This window comes from Oryzias latipes, chromosome 14, assembly GCF_053564925.1.
Source record: "Oryzias latipes strain Hd-rR chromosome 14, Olatipes_Hd-rR_3.1".
NCBI lineage: Eukaryota > Metazoa > Chordata > Actinopteri > Beloniformes > Adrianichthyidae > Oryzias > Oryzias latipes.
This window is the reverse complement of record NC_136250.1, coordinates 22,970,139-22,986,529: the sequence shown is the minus strand read 5'-3', so window position 1 is coordinate 22,986,529 and position 16,391 is coordinate 22,970,139. Positions and strand designations below refer to the sequence as shown.

The 16,391-nt window shown below is 40.6% G+C and overlaps 1 protein-coding gene across 1 annotated transcript in view; it reads right to left on the bottom strand.

Annotated features, from left to right (window-relative positions):
- Positions 1 to 176: 176 nt before the first annotated feature.
- cltca (clathrin, heavy chain a (Hc)) overlaps positions 177 to 16,391 on the bottom strand; it is a 31,130-nt gene continuing 14,915 nt past the window's right edge. Inside the window, exons 7-30 of the mRNA XM_023962702.2 lie at positions 14,349 to 14,546; positions 14,014 to 14,214; positions 13,615 to 13,767; positions 13,384 to 13,506; positions 13,163 to 13,300; positions 12,906 to 13,070; positions 12,629 to 12,809; positions 12,265 to 12,428; positions 9,577 to 9,702; positions 9,358 to 9,500; positions 8,479 to 8,713; positions 8,262 to 8,384; positions 8,027 to 8,172; positions 7,734 to 7,917; positions 7,465 to 7,657; positions 6,884 to 7,041; positions 6,535 to 6,807; positions 6,131 to 6,448; positions 5,764 to 5,895; positions 5,566 to 5,676; positions 5,314 to 5,484; positions 4,972 to 5,193; positions 1,955 to 2,030; positions 177 to 1,353 (exon numbers count right to left, since the gene is read on the bottom strand). Of these exons, the coding sequence (XP_023818470.1) occupies positions 1,226 to 1,353; positions 1,955 to 2,030; positions 4,972 to 5,193; positions 5,314 to 5,484; positions 5,566 to 5,676; positions 5,764 to 5,895; positions 6,131 to 6,448; positions 6,535 to 6,807; positions 6,884 to 7,041; positions 7,465 to 7,657; positions 7,734 to 7,917; positions 8,027 to 8,172; positions 8,262 to 8,384; positions 8,479 to 8,713; positions 9,358 to 9,500; positions 9,577 to 9,702; positions 12,265 to 12,428; positions 12,629 to 12,809; positions 12,906 to 13,070; positions 13,163 to 13,300; positions 13,384 to 13,506; positions 13,615 to 13,767; positions 14,014 to 14,214; positions 14,349 to 14,546 (4,062 nt within the window). The 3' untranslated portion in view covers positions 177 to 1,225. The remainder of the gene's footprint in view (positions 1,354 to 1,954; positions 2,031 to 4,971; positions 5,194 to 5,313; positions 5,485 to 5,565; positions 5,677 to 5,763; positions 5,896 to 6,130; positions 6,449 to 6,534; positions 6,808 to 6,883; positions 7,042 to 7,464; positions 7,658 to 7,733; positions 7,918 to 8,026; positions 8,173 to 8,261; positions 8,385 to 8,478; positions 8,714 to 9,357; positions 9,501 to 9,576; positions 9,703 to 12,264; positions 12,429 to 12,628; positions 12,810 to 12,905; positions 13,071 to 13,162; positions 13,301 to 13,383; positions 13,507 to 13,614; positions 13,768 to 14,013; positions 14,215 to 14,348; positions 14,547 to 16,391) is intronic.

Sequence of the window (16,391 nt, the reverse complement as noted above, 5' to 3'; positions counted from 1 at the left end):
GCTAATTTTTTTTTCCTGCCTCCAAAACACCAATATTCTCACAAACGTGTAGCTAATCCATCATTGAGGAACCAGAAGGTGGCACTGGTACATTCTTCCACCAATGAATAGAAACTGGGAAGACTAAAGTGTAATCAGGCGTTTTTGTTGTTGAAAGAAAACATTTTACACAGCAGTTGACAAACAAGAAGCTTTTATTTTTTTAAGTGAAAAACAGAGCGGCTCTTTCATTTATTCTGATCCTGATAATGCACAATCAAATATCATAAGTGCACAATTTAATCCAAGATAAATTTGATAATATAAGGAGTTAATGTTTGATTTCTTTTATACAAGCAAGCCTTTAATAAAAACTTCAACCCCACCCTCCACATGTGTTTATATTCAGGACGAGCAGGTCAACTGTATAAGTTAGATGCTGGTGAGCACACAGCGGGACCAGAACGTTTCAACATCATCTCTTGCAGTCAGTAACGGCGTGTTAGTTGCACGCAGGCAGATGTTCAGTCCCTCCTGAGGTGGAATGGTTTTCTGTTAAAGCAACGTGGAAACTTTCTCTAAAAAGATCAACAAGGGAACCTTTGCTGAAAATAAACGTTTCTGTAAATTTTGTTTCAAATATTCTTCCAAAACGAGCTGTGAGAGAGAGCTTAGGAGACGTAGTGTTTCACAACCGTGGTCAACGAAGCGGCAGTTGGTTTGATGGTGGTGCTGTAGAAAGGACCTTGACAGCAGTTTCTGTGTCGGAATATACAACGATTAAATGCATTTTACAGGGGGACAGAAAAAGCTGCTCACATACATGAAAGAAGTTCTACAATAATTTCTTCTAACAGAGTGCAAATCAGATGCTTCACAACAGACCTGTTTTTTTTTTTTGTTTTCACTTGACAAGAGATCTGGCTCCTCCCACAAGCCCCTCATTCAACAGAAACCACTTCCCACTCAAAAAAAAAAGAAGGAAATTTTAATCTAGTTATTATGGAATGTGAGAAAATTATTTGATTTTTTAATCTTTTTGACAAAAATATAGCTGAGTCCTTCATGACAAGTTTAAAAAAAAAAAAAAAAGGTTTGGAAAAGAAAAGGTTTTCAGCGATAAACTCCAGCTCCGTACAGAACCTGGAGAGACAATCATGATGTGGAGAAGGACTGTGGGAGATGGATGGATGCAGCTCCAGACTGGATGTGGACAGAAAAGGTGTGGGGGGGGGGGTCAGGGTCTTTACATGCCGTAGCCGAAGCCTGGCTGAGCTGCCGGTTGAGTAAATCCTGGCTGGAAGCCGTAGCCATACGGCTGAGGAGGGGCCACGGGTACGCTGGGACCCGCCGTCAGCATCAGCTGCGGCGTTCCTGCAACACAGAAGAAAAGCTTTAGGAAATAATCTCTGACTACTTCTTTAAAGTCCCACTTCCATCATGTTTTGATCTATCGTGTAAGCGTTTCCAGTCGTCTTTTAATTATGATTATCCTATTTTTAGACAAAAATAAAAAATATATATATATCGTTTGTCGTTTTTCTAGGACAAAGTTTCTGCACTAGCTTACACCCCCAACCTCACATTAGCGGTGCAACAAAAATGGTGAGTAATATCAAAAAACATTAATAAAAGCTGTACCTCCAATAATAAAAACAATCCCTAAAACTTTCATGAAATTTCAGCTTTTGTCCTTTTCGAACAATATGTAATGCTGAAATGTATTTAAGGCTGTACAGAAAAACTTAATGGTATTTAAATTTTCTAGTGATCATCAGGGGGGAAAAACAGTTAATAGAAAAAAATGTCAATGAATGTTCTCATCCAACCAGGTGACATCAGTCTGATGACAGATCTGACGGATGAAGCCACTTGGATGAGTGGCGAGACGTTTCAGTGGAAGACACCTTTAAGTCCAGATGCCATGACTCAACTTTAACACAACAGAAAGAAGTGAAAACAGGGTTTTTGTTACCGTAGACAATTGGTTGCGTCTCTGTTGCCTGCTCCTCCTCTTTCCTCAGCGACTCTGAGGTTTCAAGTTTATCGACCTGCATAACGGTAAATAAATCTACAATTAGGAACAAAGGCTATGCAGAAGTTTGGAGGACTGATGTCACATTCCAACAATTCAACGCCGTGAAACCGGGTCCATTATTACAAAAGTGTCCTGCATCTGTTTAGATGTTTGCATGAAGTGGCCTGATTTTTATTGTTTAAACTGTTGTGTCAATTTTCTTAAACTAAAAGGAGGCTTTCTTAGAATATCAGGAGATGGGTGGGGAGCAGATTTCTAAACATGTTTTAGCCCTTTATGAAAAAGAAGTATTCTACTAAATACCTCAAATGTCACCAGACAACTGTTCAAATCTCTGAAAATTATTTAAATATGCAGGCAGAAACTGAGATGAGCAAACAAATGATTGGCAGCACCAACATATGGGACATTTCTGAAACAAAAATTAGACAGGCAGCAGAATGTCATCTTTAAATGAGCATTCATCATTCGGTTAGTCCGGAGCCTATTTTCAAACTACACAGACTACAAGATATCAATTTCCTGTCAGCAGGGGGGTTTCAGAACTCCAGCAGTGCGATGCAGAAGAAACCAGACAAATCTTAGAGATGTACTAACACATGCTCCAACATCAAATAACACACGACCACTTCAAACAACTGGAGTCAAAGGTTTGTAGCCACATATCATTTCAGCCTTGAACTTGGGGTTAACACAGTTCCTCTTGAAAGTAAAATTTGTTTTGGTGGATTTTCTTCAAAACTCTTCAAGTGAAAAACCTCAACTTCTCTGTTTTTACAACAGATTATTTCAATCAGAGTTGAAGGTTTGGTTGAGGGTTATGTGCCTGGACATCACTGTTATAAGTCAATCCATGCACATTCAGGTTCTGCCGAGCTCAATACCAGATCAAAAGTTCGAGTTTTCACCTCATTTTCTACTGCATCAACCTGGAAGAGAAAATGTGAAAGTAGAGTGAGATTCACTGAGGATCTCATTGAGGTTTGACTGGTTTTTAGTAATTTCTGTCAAACTCCAAAAGGTCAAGTGTCCATGTTTAAACCTCTCCAGAAGCTCAATACAACACCACTCCATGTATCGCAGTAAGTTCATAAACACAGCAAAACTGTTTTTCAAATAAAAAATATGAAATAGAAAAAATCTTTTAATACATTTGATTTTTAATGTTACCAGAACTTGACGAGAACCATTATTGGCTTGTTTGGATCCATTATTCTCAATTTACTCTTTGGCGAGTCAAATTTTAGAAGTGAAAACCAAAATAGGAATGTGAAGCACTTAACCTAAAACTAAAGCACTTTTCAGTTAAAAAATGAAGCAAATATTGATTTAAGCCTGTGTGTGAAACCTGTACTAAAAGAGCAACAGCTTCCATATGTGGATTAATATTGGGACCGTCACTTAAATGGAAGATTCTGAAGTTTACTTTGACAATATAGTGCAGAGAATCATCAAATGTTAATTACTTATTAAAGAAATATATATATATACACACACAGTGGTCCCTAAGGATATCAAGATTAAACTTTCACGGTCTCGCCGGTTTTGGACTTTCTTCAAGCTTTTTTTATTCTTTTGTGTTCTGCGTCCTGATTGAGTGTAGACCATGTCAATCAATCGTCTGTACAAAATGAGTTCAGCTCACCAGAGTTACATTAGACTTTGATTGCGTTTTCATCCTGTAATCCTGGACTTATTTTCTAGGAAGGTTTGAACTTTGAGAGTAGGCCTGCACAATATACCGCAAATTTATCGTTATCGCAATATCCAGCTCTGCAATATGCATATCGCAAAAGACGGCGAATATCGCAATAAATCGCAAACCCAAAATGTGTTAAAACAATCTTCTAGCAGCTTGAAGCATTTAACGAATCAAATAAATCCCTTTATGCTTTGACCAATCAGATGGACGCCTTCCCATTGTTGACCAATCAGATGGAGGCCTATTATGTTAACCCTGGTCCTGAAGAGCCTCAACCCTGCCTGTTTTCCAGCTCTCCTTAACCAGCTTGCTGTTGATTGGCTGACTCAAGTGATTTCACATCCTGATTGACTGAACACACCTGATTTTGGTTATCATTATCGAGCAGTCTAGGGAGAATTGGAAAACAGACAGGGTTGAGGCTCTTGAGGACCAGGGTTAGCCACCCTGACGTTTGTCCCCCGTGTCGATGAGGGTCATTTGGAGTATAATTTTTAAACTGTTGCAATGAAATGGGAATGATGTTTTTGTTTATTTTTCTATTTGTTTATTTACCGCAAATTTATCGTTATCGCAATATTGATCACTAATATCGCATATCGCAAGTTTTCCTCATATCGTGCAGCCCTATTTGAGAGTTTAAAGAAAATGGTGTGAAAACGTTCATGTATGTTTAAGGAAAGTGTTCATGTATTGGAACGTAAATGTAAATCTGAATTTATTACGTTTCTTTTAACCGGCAGGGAACACTGATGTATTTTGTTACTTTAGCAAGATTGTAGTGCAGTTACCATAGAAACAAAGTACCTTAACACTGCCATCTAACTATGAAGAGAATCTAAAGTGCTCTGAATTCTTAAATTTTAAAGTTTCCAACTGCTACTAACATTCACGAGAGCGTGGTGCACCAAACCTCCACCGACCAACCTAACATTATCAGAAAGTTAGCAAGTAGGAGGCGTGCTGCTCAGATAAATTAGCCAGGGGGATTTGCACACTGAGGGTGATACGCTGACCTCGAACGAAAAGGTTTCCAAGACAAAGAATGACTGAATGGATCCAGCCCACGTCAGTTTTTGGAAACAAAGAATGCATCTCACACTTGAGGATGTCGGCGTAATTCTGGAGTTGAGTTAAGAATATGATTGCTATCAAGTTTTGCCTCATTATTATTTTTTGTGATACTTTTTGATAACTACTGTGCTAAAGCTCTTAAAATGCACTACCATGAACTGCTCCTGTCTTCACCAACCTTGGACAGATACTCCCTCATGACCTGGATGAAGTATGGCATAGAAAAGTCCATGATGTTGTGTCTCCAGGATGTCTCCAGCACCACATCTGGTCGTAGCAGGTCGTAGCAGGAGAACAGGCAGGCTGCAAAACACTCCCTCTTATTCTCCTGAAGGAACCAGGAGAGCAGCTCTTCTGCCAGCTCTATGTCCTTGGACTCTGATGCATACTGCATGGCATCCTGTCAAGTGGAGAAAAAAAAAAAACACCACAAATTTGCTTGTTAATGTTATTCTTTTAACACAATCCTTGCCATTTTTACTGATGACTTTTTCCCTAAAAACCAAAGAGGACAGAGCACCTTGTAAAGCTTGTCTTTCTTGCACAGCTCCACGCTCTGTTTCCAGCGGTTGTTGCCTTTGAAAAGGTAGGCAGCAATTCTTCTGAACTCAATTAGCTCGTGTTTCTCCAAACGTTGGGCCAAAGAGATGTTGTCAAAGTTGTCGTAGGCATCTATTGATGTTCTGAGTGCCTGATGTAAGAAACATGGAAATAGAAGTAAGCAAACGTTTATACCCACCCACATTGACATGCTAAGGCTGAAGACGCTCACCTGATAGTCCTCCTCTGAGATGAAGAGGTTGTTAAGTGCTTCGTTGACTGATTTGTTGTTGTGGTTCTGTACGGACCGCAGGTAAGGCTTGACCAGAGGCAACTGCTTCACCTTTAAACAAAGTGAAACAACCAAATCTTAAAATCAAGAAGACGACATGCATCTTTCAGTCACACGAGCAGGAGAACGAGTGGTTACCTTGGTGAAGAAGATGACAGCGCGCGAGTGGTCCAGTCTGGGCGAGAGCACCAAGAGCAAATCATTCAGTAACAAAGGCTTGAACTCCAGGTAGAACTGAATAGCTTTGTAGTACAACTCCACATTGGCCACCTGCAAAAGAGGAAGTGGAGGAATTTATTACACAGAAAATGGAAGACGTGTCAAGGCTTTACTTCTCCTCGTATGTTGACAAATCTTCAATAAAATAAATGAAAGCCACAAAAAAATAAGATTTTTAGTTAACTGGTATTTCAAGATTCCATTGGTAGAATAAGAATTAAGCAGCTTTCTAAATAGCCATCTTCTATATTGACCAATAAAACTCTATAAATGAGTGAAAATGTACTTTGGTGATGATGTCTTTGAACTGGCCCTCCTTCCAGGCATCCGTTGGGTGGTTCATCATGGTAATGATGGCATTGTCGTACTCCTCGTACTTGTCGTACAGGAACACCAGTTCAGCCCACAAATGAGCGTGCTCTGCTGCCCTTAGGACCTTCGGGATGTTAACTCTGGACCAGAAGAGCTCCAGGTGCTCCCTCATCTTTTGTGGCTTGAACTTGGAGTAAAGGATGGCGAGCTCCGTGAACATACCCATGTGGGCTCGCTCAAGGCCGAGAGCAGCCTCTAGCATGGTGATCAACTCTTCGAAGTAGCCACGGTCCTGAGAGACAAGAATGTGTGCTAAATTCTCAAAAGGGATGAACAGAAATTCTAGAAGTGGGAAATCCAGAAGAAAACCCCTCTAACCTGGTAGTAGTTGATTAGTTCCTCCAACTCGTCAGCATGAACCACAATGTGCAGGCCGCACATTTGAGCCAGTCTAAATTCCTGTCCATCCACACAGGCGAAGCACACCTCTTTCCAGGTGCGAGTGCTGTTGGCCTTGCGAGCACCATCTACAGCAGCCTGGTACTCTCCCAGGTGCACCAGGGTTGAAGCCAGGCGGCCAAAGTTGGACACATTGTTGTAAAGCAGTTTAGCCGCCTCATACATTTTTTCATCGTAGCAGCGGTCGCCAACCTGAACAATGGCAGCGTGGAGAAACAATGGTTTAGTTCTGACGCAACAGCTCAATAGGGTTTTAACTAAGACTGACCTGTTGGATGTGAGCGTTGTTGGGTCCATTGATAAATTCTTCAAGTTCAGCCAGACGATTGGTTTTGGCCAAGGCAAAGATCAGCTCTGTCTCTACGTAAGACTCGCGAGCCTTCTTTCGAGCCATTTGAAGGAATTTCACCAAGTCTTCCCAATTACCTGGAGAAAAAATTACACATACACCTTATGAAGGAAAAACTGAACTTGACTTTTTTGACTTAATAATTTACTATGGCAAATATTTTCCTTTTAAACCCTTTAACGTCAGAGAACACCACCTAAATAACATATGGTTTACATTATGAAATCAACGTAAACCAGCCGATTCTGTCAGCTAGAAAAAGGGTTTTGCGCCGTCGTTCAACACTTTATGGGTTGCATTACGGTGCAAAACCTCTTTTCTCCGCTTCACTATCCACTGGAATTACATTAATTGCGTAAACCTTTGAAGAGTTACGGTAGTTGAAAGAATGTATACACTAATGTCCATCCTCAGCACCGAAGTATGCAGGCCTACTTGACTTCTTCCTACAAAATATCTCAGCCAGGCCTCTTCCATTCAAGGTCAACAAGTCTCCTTACCACTCTTGTCAGCTGCCTGTACGACCTCCATGTAAGCAGATGGGTCATCAGCTTTAATGTAGGAGTCAATGGCCTCTTTAACTAGCTCCTTCTGTAGCTGAGCCTTAGCCAGTTGGCTCCATACGGCCGGCTCGTTGCAACGTTCTGCAAACTCGTATGCTCGGTCCAGGTTGCCAATATGCTCAATGAGCACCTGAGAGGAAGAAACCACAAAGGTAAGACTCGCTTTGTTCTTGAAGTCACAAAGACGAGTGCAAAAAGAGACAGACCTGCACAGCAGAGGTGTTGACGTCAAACTTCTTGAAGATGGCAAAGGCTTCCTCAAAGAGTTCGTTGCTAATGGCGATGTTTGCAATGTCAGGAGCATCATAGTTGTCTAGCCTGCTGATGTACTCCATCACACGGGTGCGGTCAGCTTTAATTGCAGTCAGGATCAGCAGGTTCTGCAGATTTCTAAGAAAAGGCGAAATAAAATTGCTTATGAGCACACTCAACTGCTGGTTATCCAAAAATGCAGGAGAATTTCCTGATCAACAGTTTGTGCAGCATCAGCATCAGATACCTGTGTTCACTGAAGACAGAATTGTCCAGCACAATCTTCTCCAGTAATTCAATGAGCTCATTGGGCAAGTCGGCAGTCATGAAGGCCTTAACGGTGACAGATACCTCCTCTGGGTCCTGGGTCTCCGACAGCGCTGTTTGCACCACCTGCGAGCACAAATGCAGACAAAGAAGAGCTCAGAGAAGAATGAGGAAGGAATAATGAAAGAAGGCAAAATGGTTTGACTTGGCTGTACCTGATCGATGAGTGGTCGTCTGTAGGGGTTGGTCTCGAGCAGCACACTGGCCCACAGATCCGGGTCTTTGCGTTTGACCAGGTAGCGAGACAAACTCTTGAAGAGGGAGTTCTCATTGCAGACCTGCAGAGATGAAAAGAAAATTCACAGAAATGCCATCAGTTAAAGAAGAAAAAAAAGTCAAAATGAGAAACTAGAGGGAGAAATGCATCCTCACATTAATGAGCTCCTGGTCGCACGTTCCTCGCTCATAAGCCACACAGGCCAGGTGAGGGTCTCTCTTCTCGCAGTACTTCCCTACCACACGGCTGTCATAGTAAGGGTTTTCCCGAAGGAAGCGTTCAGGGTTGTTATTGCTATCAATGTAGATTTTAGCAAGGGCATTATGGGTAGCAGGCTCTTCACAGCCTTCATGGATGCGAGACTCCAGCCAAGGCAGCAGCAGCTTCAGCCTGGAAGGGAATTTTGTTTTTGGGGATCAGCAGATCAGATCAGTTGTAAACAAAATAAAATACAAGATCAAAACTAGGGATTCACAATAATATTGTTTCCGATATATACTGACCCATAATGAACAATTATGACTCCATCCCGATAATTCGGATAAGTAAAAAATTAGTCAATAACATTGGACTTGTAATTAAAACCTGCATACTTTGACAAGTAGTAGTTTTTGTAATTCCCCCTGACAACACTTTCATCAAGTCTCCTCTTCAAGTCTTATTTAAGTCCTAATATTTGTTCTGACAATTGTAAAAGGCTTTTACTGCACAGAACTATGGCAAAGCATGAAAAAGCCAACAACGTGCGTTTGTGCAATCTTTTGATTAGTATCTTTACAGGTAACAATAGTACTGCAAGTGTATTTTACCAAATTAGAGCTATACACTTACGTTTTACTTAGAAATGATTTTTTTTCCTCAGGTATTCTTTATTTTTTTATTTTTCCTCAGGTATAATCAGATCATAAAAACTCATTATCATGCATCACTAATAAAAATAATAATTGTATCGGTAAAAACCAAACCAAAATAAAGCTTTTTTCCTCCCCAAATAAATTTGTAAATGATAATATATAATTTAAATAATAACTCACCTATTTCTCTTTTCTACTTCAGCAACTAACTCATCTGTGGAAAACTGGCCTCTGACAACCAAGATCAGGCTTTTAATGACATCCTCAGAGCAGTCCACATCCAAAAGACCTCCAATTACAACAGGCAGACGGCTGGGATTCACCTAAAAGACAAAGTCTTGCAGTGAATATTCGTCGTGGCTGTTTAGCGTGGCTGCAGACAACGAAATCAATTCTTACCTTTTGTACGTAAATCTCAATGTACTTCTGCAGGTTGTTGCGGTACAGATAGAGGACCAGGTCGTGGACGAAGTCAAAACGGTCACAAACGATGATGAGCGGCAGCTGGTCAGTCAGTTTGGCCTCCTGCACAGAACAAAAGAAATTGAAATACCGTACTTTAAAAGTCTACGCTAGGGTTGGGCGATGTCCCTTAAATTGGCCGTTGACGATGTTTGCTGTCAACCATCGGGATGGACGATGACATCGTCGGGGGGGGGGGGGGGGGGGGGGGTATTTACACATTTTTCGTTCTTATATAACTGCTATTCGTTTTTTTGCTTTTTTCATTTTATTTCCCAACTAATGACTAATCCGCGATGATCCAGTATAAACTGAGGGAAGTGACTTTAACAAAAAAGTAACAAACAAAATAGAAAAGAAGTAATCCGCTCCTGCACTTCACTAGTGAAGTGGACCGGCGGAGCGCGGATTTACAGCTTTGTGTTTTAGGGGAAGGGGGGGGGGGTACATGAGCGGTATGTGTGGGAGATTTAAGACTGCGATCCGTCCCGCAGCTCTAGGGGTACAAGCATCCGAACTCAGAACCGGGTCTAAAAGTGTGTGTCTGAGCACAGCTCGGATCGTCAGCACACACAGCGGTTTGAGCTTCAAAGCAGAAATGTCGCTCAGTCCTTAGAAAACATTCAAACAATCACGCGGATTTGTGTTTCCAGTCGTGTCCCGACTAAATAAAGGCTGATGTTATTCTTACATGTTTACGTGCAGCCAGCATGCAGCGCCACCCAAAGCTAATGTTGTTAGCCCGTGTTAGCATACTGCTAATCCTGGCTTCGTTCAGAAAAAGCACTGACCACACGGATTAAAATTCAAATGATGAGCGAACAGGTGTTTCATAATAACCGTAACATTATTAAAAGCAGGTTTAGAAGATCGTCTCGTATATTACCGAGCTGGCATGTCAATGTATATAGCCGCTCGGCGCTGTTTAACAATGTTTTGTATTGAATTGTTACATACAATAAAGTTTGAAAAAAAAAAAAGCCGCTCGGCGGAGTTTATATCCTTCCGTTTTTCAAACCCTACTGCGCATGTGCGAATGATTTATTCCGACCGAAAGTGTGACCTTAGTGAACGTTTTTATATTCTGAAAACATTTTTTCTGGGCCCATGTACACGGTTGGATTCTAATCTGACCATTGATCCCATCAAGATATTTTGTACATGTAACCGCGGCTTATGGTGTCGACGCGCAACGTGGCGGGGGCGTGGCATCACGATGGTGGTCTCTCCATCGGGATGTCAGTCACCCATCACGATGGACGATGATATCGTCCATCGGCACAACCCTAGTCTACGCCACCAAAGTTGGATACAAATGTTTAGCTTTATTCTACTATGAGCTGTGTCCGAATTCCCTTCATGCTCCCCAATACAAAACCATACAGTGAAGGATTATCTAGTGTCATGGAAAGCAATTCAGACACCATGCTCACCACTTTATTTTTTTCTTTTAAACGGCAGATATGATGTCAACAATTTCCTGAAGTAAAACCCTAATGTGAACATTTTATGAAGACTATGAATTTACGTGTTCTGATGACGAAGACATGAATGGTTTAGAAAAAGAAATGAAAATACATTTTTTTCACATGAAAAATAGTTCTAACGCAATACATTGTGCTCTATATTCACCAATCTAGTGAGCATCAATGCACACTGTTTTTATGCAGATACTTCTGGGAAATATCTAAGGTGCTGGATTTTGGAATTGTAGATTCAGACAACCCGAAAAAATGGTGAATGTACTATGTAACGCACCAAGTAGTGAGAAGTGAAGGAATTCTGACACATTCAAAGTGATATTGTTTATTTTGGCTATGACATGACAAAAATCTTCTAGAAACATGATTTCTATCAGAAAACTAAACACTGTAAGCCATCCTTAACTCAAGCATGTCACATCTGTTAAGAGATCCAGAGGAAAAAAACAAAGATCTGGCACTAGAATGAACGACAGTTTCTATAAGATAAAGTAGCAGCATGAGACTGATTTAACTCGCAGTCAAAAACCAGAACCCATCCAGTAATCATCTTACAATCCAAAGAGCAGGGACTTTTCCCTTAGCAGGTCATCTCATGATGAACAAACTTCACTAACTACACACTCACACATAACTGTACATGTGAATTCTTAGAAACCTAATCTATTCATAAGGTCAAGCACAGAACATCAATTCCAAAAACTAATTTTAAAAACTACTGGCAGCATCATAAGCGTATCTGTGAGTTTATCTACAAACAGCTTCCATTAAAATCCCAGCCTCAATCTTGTTTTATGTTGGGGCAAAAGGGTATAGAGAAAATAGAGGGGAGGGACTGTACTGTGAGGTTGGACACATTTACCCGATTCATGTCCTTCCATTCAGAAGGTAAACAAAAATAGAAAGGCACATAATTTCACTTAGTTTAAGCTCATTCCTATAACCATTACAGAAACCATAGGGGTTTGGACTTTGGAATTAACAAGTGATGGGGAAAATCAATTCAGACTAACCAACAATAAGATCAATATGGCACATCAGAAACGCATTTTTAAATTCCCACAAGAGTCTCCTTGAAGACATGCAGCAGTGTGGATGAATGAGAGAAAAAGCGAGGAGAATAAATCAAAGTGAAGTTCTTTACCTTGAGGAAGTTCTTAACACGCTCCGGGTCATAGCAGTTGCTCTCTCGACAGATCCTCTCCACCTCTTTGATTTGGCCCGTCTTGCAGGCAGCCTGAATGTATTTGAAATGAACGTCGGGATCCTGGCTGAAGTTTACAATGGAGCCCAGGAAGTAAAACAAACCTAAGGGGCACAAAAATACTCAAAATATTCAACCACGTTCTGAACAACAGGTTTAAAAACTGTGACATGAAATTTACTAGGTAATACTTTCTCATGTAAATCAAAAGGGACAAGATCAGCCTAATATTAGTGGCATTTAAATGACTAAAGTTAAGAGTTTTCTGGCTTTCAGGAGTCCAGTATCAAGTCTGGATTCTCACCTTCAAAGCTCTTAAAAGACTCAAACAGTTCAATGAGGGCTAGCGTGGTCAGCTGTTCGTGGTACTTGGAGGCCACCTGGACACAGATCTGCAGGTTCTGGCGAATGTTTGCAGAAAGCATGGCCCTGAGGCACTCCAAAGAGTCTTCTACTGAAAGCGAGCCGAAGTAGTTCACCAGCCACTGAGGGGGATGGAGGGCGTCAGAAAGTGGATGAGATGGATTTCATAACAAGGATAGTCTTAGCTCAACTGAATTCAGTTGGTAAAAGGAACATACTTCTGGGTTGAGAAGGTGCGTGTGCACCACAGCACGTTTGATGTCATACAGGTCTGTGTAGTGTTCCAGAGCTCTTTGCAGCAGTCCAGCTTTCTCACACAGCTGGGCAATGTGAGCACGGTCGTAATTGGTAAACATCTGGTTGCCTAAGATGGCGTCAGCAACCTGAAGCCAGAAGAAAAAGTATTAAATAACAATAATAAAAAAAGTTAATCATATTAAACTCTTCAAGGTCAAGCATAGGCAGATTGGTCCACCTGAGGAGCATGCATGAGATTCATCTCCAACAAGCGAGTCTGCAGCGGTCCTTCTGAGGGTCTGTTGTTCTTGAGAGCATCAAGGAGGAAAGAGGTGCATTGCTGGATCAGGTTGTACTCCATGAACACGTCCACAATCTGAAAAAACAGAAACAGGGTGAAGAACCTATTGGAATGTCCTGATGGACAGTAAAATATTCTTCCTTGTGTATTATTCTTACCTGTGTGATGTCAGCCAAAGGTTCCTCATCTTGGACCAGCATCTGCGCAAACTGCAGACCTTGTTCTGGATTGATCCGCATGACATTCCTGAGCAGAAAGATCCAATCCGGGGTGTAGCCAACCTGAAACAGAAAACAAACCTTTTCAGAAATGCAATTTCACCTTCAGGTCCACTGAAAAACAACTGCTTTTAAGCTTTTTGAAACCTCTGAAAGAATATAGCGTCGTACCTTCTTTGCATACAGGACAATCTTGGGGAACTGACCCGTTTCTGCAAAGCACTGAATAACCTTGTTGGGGACGTTGGCCCTCAAGTAGACACTAAGAGCCAAGGTGGGATCCACTGCCTTCACTAGATCACCCAGCTCCTCAGAACATTCCAACTAAGACACAAGACCAGCAACATTAGTTATGTTTACTAAAATAAAAACAACACAAAACATCTGAAATCGCCAAACTTACACCTATAATATATGATGAAGTTCTCTACTGTTGAGAGCTACAGTTTACAACCATGGTTTGTTACGGAAGTTAAAACATTCCAGGGATATCAGATGATCTCACAAGTAACAGAATTAGGCGACTCATGTAAACAAACAGCCAACTCAGGAAGTGTTTCTGTCTGATACCTTGTCCTCTTTGAGCCACTTTTCCAAAAGCTGCTTTCTTCCCTGCTGGAGGACAGGCCTACAGAGCTCCAGGGACTCAAACTTGTTCAGCTGGCCCTGGTCCAACAGGATACCAAAGTACTGCAGCAAGGGAGAGGTCTGGCCTGGCTGAGTGGGAACACCCTGAAAACGGCGAATGGTGTCTGGGGTACGCAGGATTCCCTGAAAGGAAATTAACAGGATTTTAACTGAGTGTCAGCACAAATAATACAAAAAACTATATAAAATGTTGTAGAAAACTTTTAGTCACAGTTTTTCAAGGGGTAGTGCTGGATTTAATGCTCAAAATAAAATACCTTTGGTGCATTAGCAGCAACTTTGGCAGCTTCAGCATAGTTGCCAGCAGCAAATAAGTTGTTGAACTTGCGTGCAAAGAGCTCCTCAGCTCCTGCCAGGTTGTTGCGAACAGCTAAACGGAGAGCAAGGTCTGGATTCTGCAGCACATTGGTGATGTATGGAATGATGTTTTCCTCTTCCACACAGACAGACAGCACCTGTGTAAGTAGATAAAAAGGTTGGATTTAGTTAAGGGAAACTAACCAAAACATCTCTTAATTGATTATATTAACTGAAAAGGTTGAGTACTTGTACATTACTGCTGATCAAAATCTTTTAACCCATTATCAATGTGAGTGATACACAAAAGCACTCATCCAGATAGATGAAACACATTTTTAGCAATAGTATTAGAGCCAGTATTACAAAGACATTGACGGACACAAATCTGCAAAGAATCAAAGGATGACTTCAGAAGGTTTTTCATAGTAAAGCAAGAAAAAGGTTGTCAAGAAAAATGCACTTAACACAGCTGTCTTTTGCCCAACTATTGACAACAGGCAAAACATTTTGTAACACTGGACCTCGGCCAAATTAAAATGGTGGAGCAAAACACTAAGAAATCTTGACAAAAAAATGAGTTTTCGTAACTCTAAACTAGTAGGAGTAACGGTAGGCCATAATTTCTCAGCAAAAGTGAGCCATGGATCAATTATTCAATTCCTCTCTCTCATGTTCAATAGTTCTCAGGGATAATCTATCCTACTTTATTCTTTATATTCCATCATGTGCCTCCTTATTATATGAACCACAAATACAAATGAAAGGAAATTAACAGCCTTATTTTTTCTGTTTTATTATGCATCATGTTGGAAATAATTAAGTCAGCAAAGAAGGAATGTTAAGTGATAATGGCCAACAAAGTATGCATTATCAGAAAACACTGTGGAAGCCTGAACAATCCAACGCAAAGTGCATTAATTTCTGATAATCCACACTTCAAAGGTCATCAACCTGCTAATACCATGGTCACTTAAATAAATAAATATTCAGTTTTTAGTACTTAATTCTTGTTATTTTTTCGGTTTGGTTCAATCTTTTCACAAAAAGCGGTCTATTTTTTATGTGGTTTGGCGCGTTGTCGTGACATCAGAAGCAAAGGAAAGTGATATATATGCTGGTCGTCACAATATATTTAATAGGCATCAGTTCAGAAAGAAAGTTCACCTCTTACTGCTTGTTTTTCTCCAGATGATGAAGCTAAAGTTTGTTTTAAAGAACCCAGCGCAGTAAAATACAACATTTAAGGTATGCGACACGAACTTCTTTTTTAAGTGTGCGTTATCACTTTTTAATGCACACCCAGCAGCCAATCAGAATCGAGTATTCAGCCGGACAAAGGTGTTATTAATGTTTTTTAACCCCAGAAAATAACTGCTTTCTGGCCTTTGCATGCAAGGGCTGAAACTTAATTCTATGTAGAATAAATCCCTTTTTTTTTTACATTGTTAATAAATGTAACACAGGGCTTTCAACAGCAATCTGACAACTAAGCAGTGTGTAGAGGGGGCCAGGACCGAAGACAATGCAGTAAATGCTGATTATAAAGCTAGAGGAAAAAAGTCCTGATGCAAACACACAACGAAGTTCTCACTGGTGTCTCTTACAGCGACGACATGGAAACCATTAAGAGAAAGAGTACAAGCACTAAGAGGATTAAAGGCACCAGCCTGTGCCTTCATTCTCATGTCATGTGCTTTTTAAAGAGGTGCAGCCTAATTTCTCTTTATGAATCATAAGTTTTGTTCATTTCTTTCCATCCAATTTGCATGCAGCAATTCAGCATTACATCTCCTGCAAGTACTATTATTTCATGCGTTTATCAGCAATTTGAAATCTTTATTGTAAAACTCAAGACTACAGCAAGAGAATGCATGAAGTACACAGATAAAATGTCATTTAGCTGATGTAAACAACCATGCTGTCTGCACAACTAGAAGAAAGCAATACATTTGAAATTAAACCGAAACCTGGGAAAATAGGCATTAATCAAAAAATACATT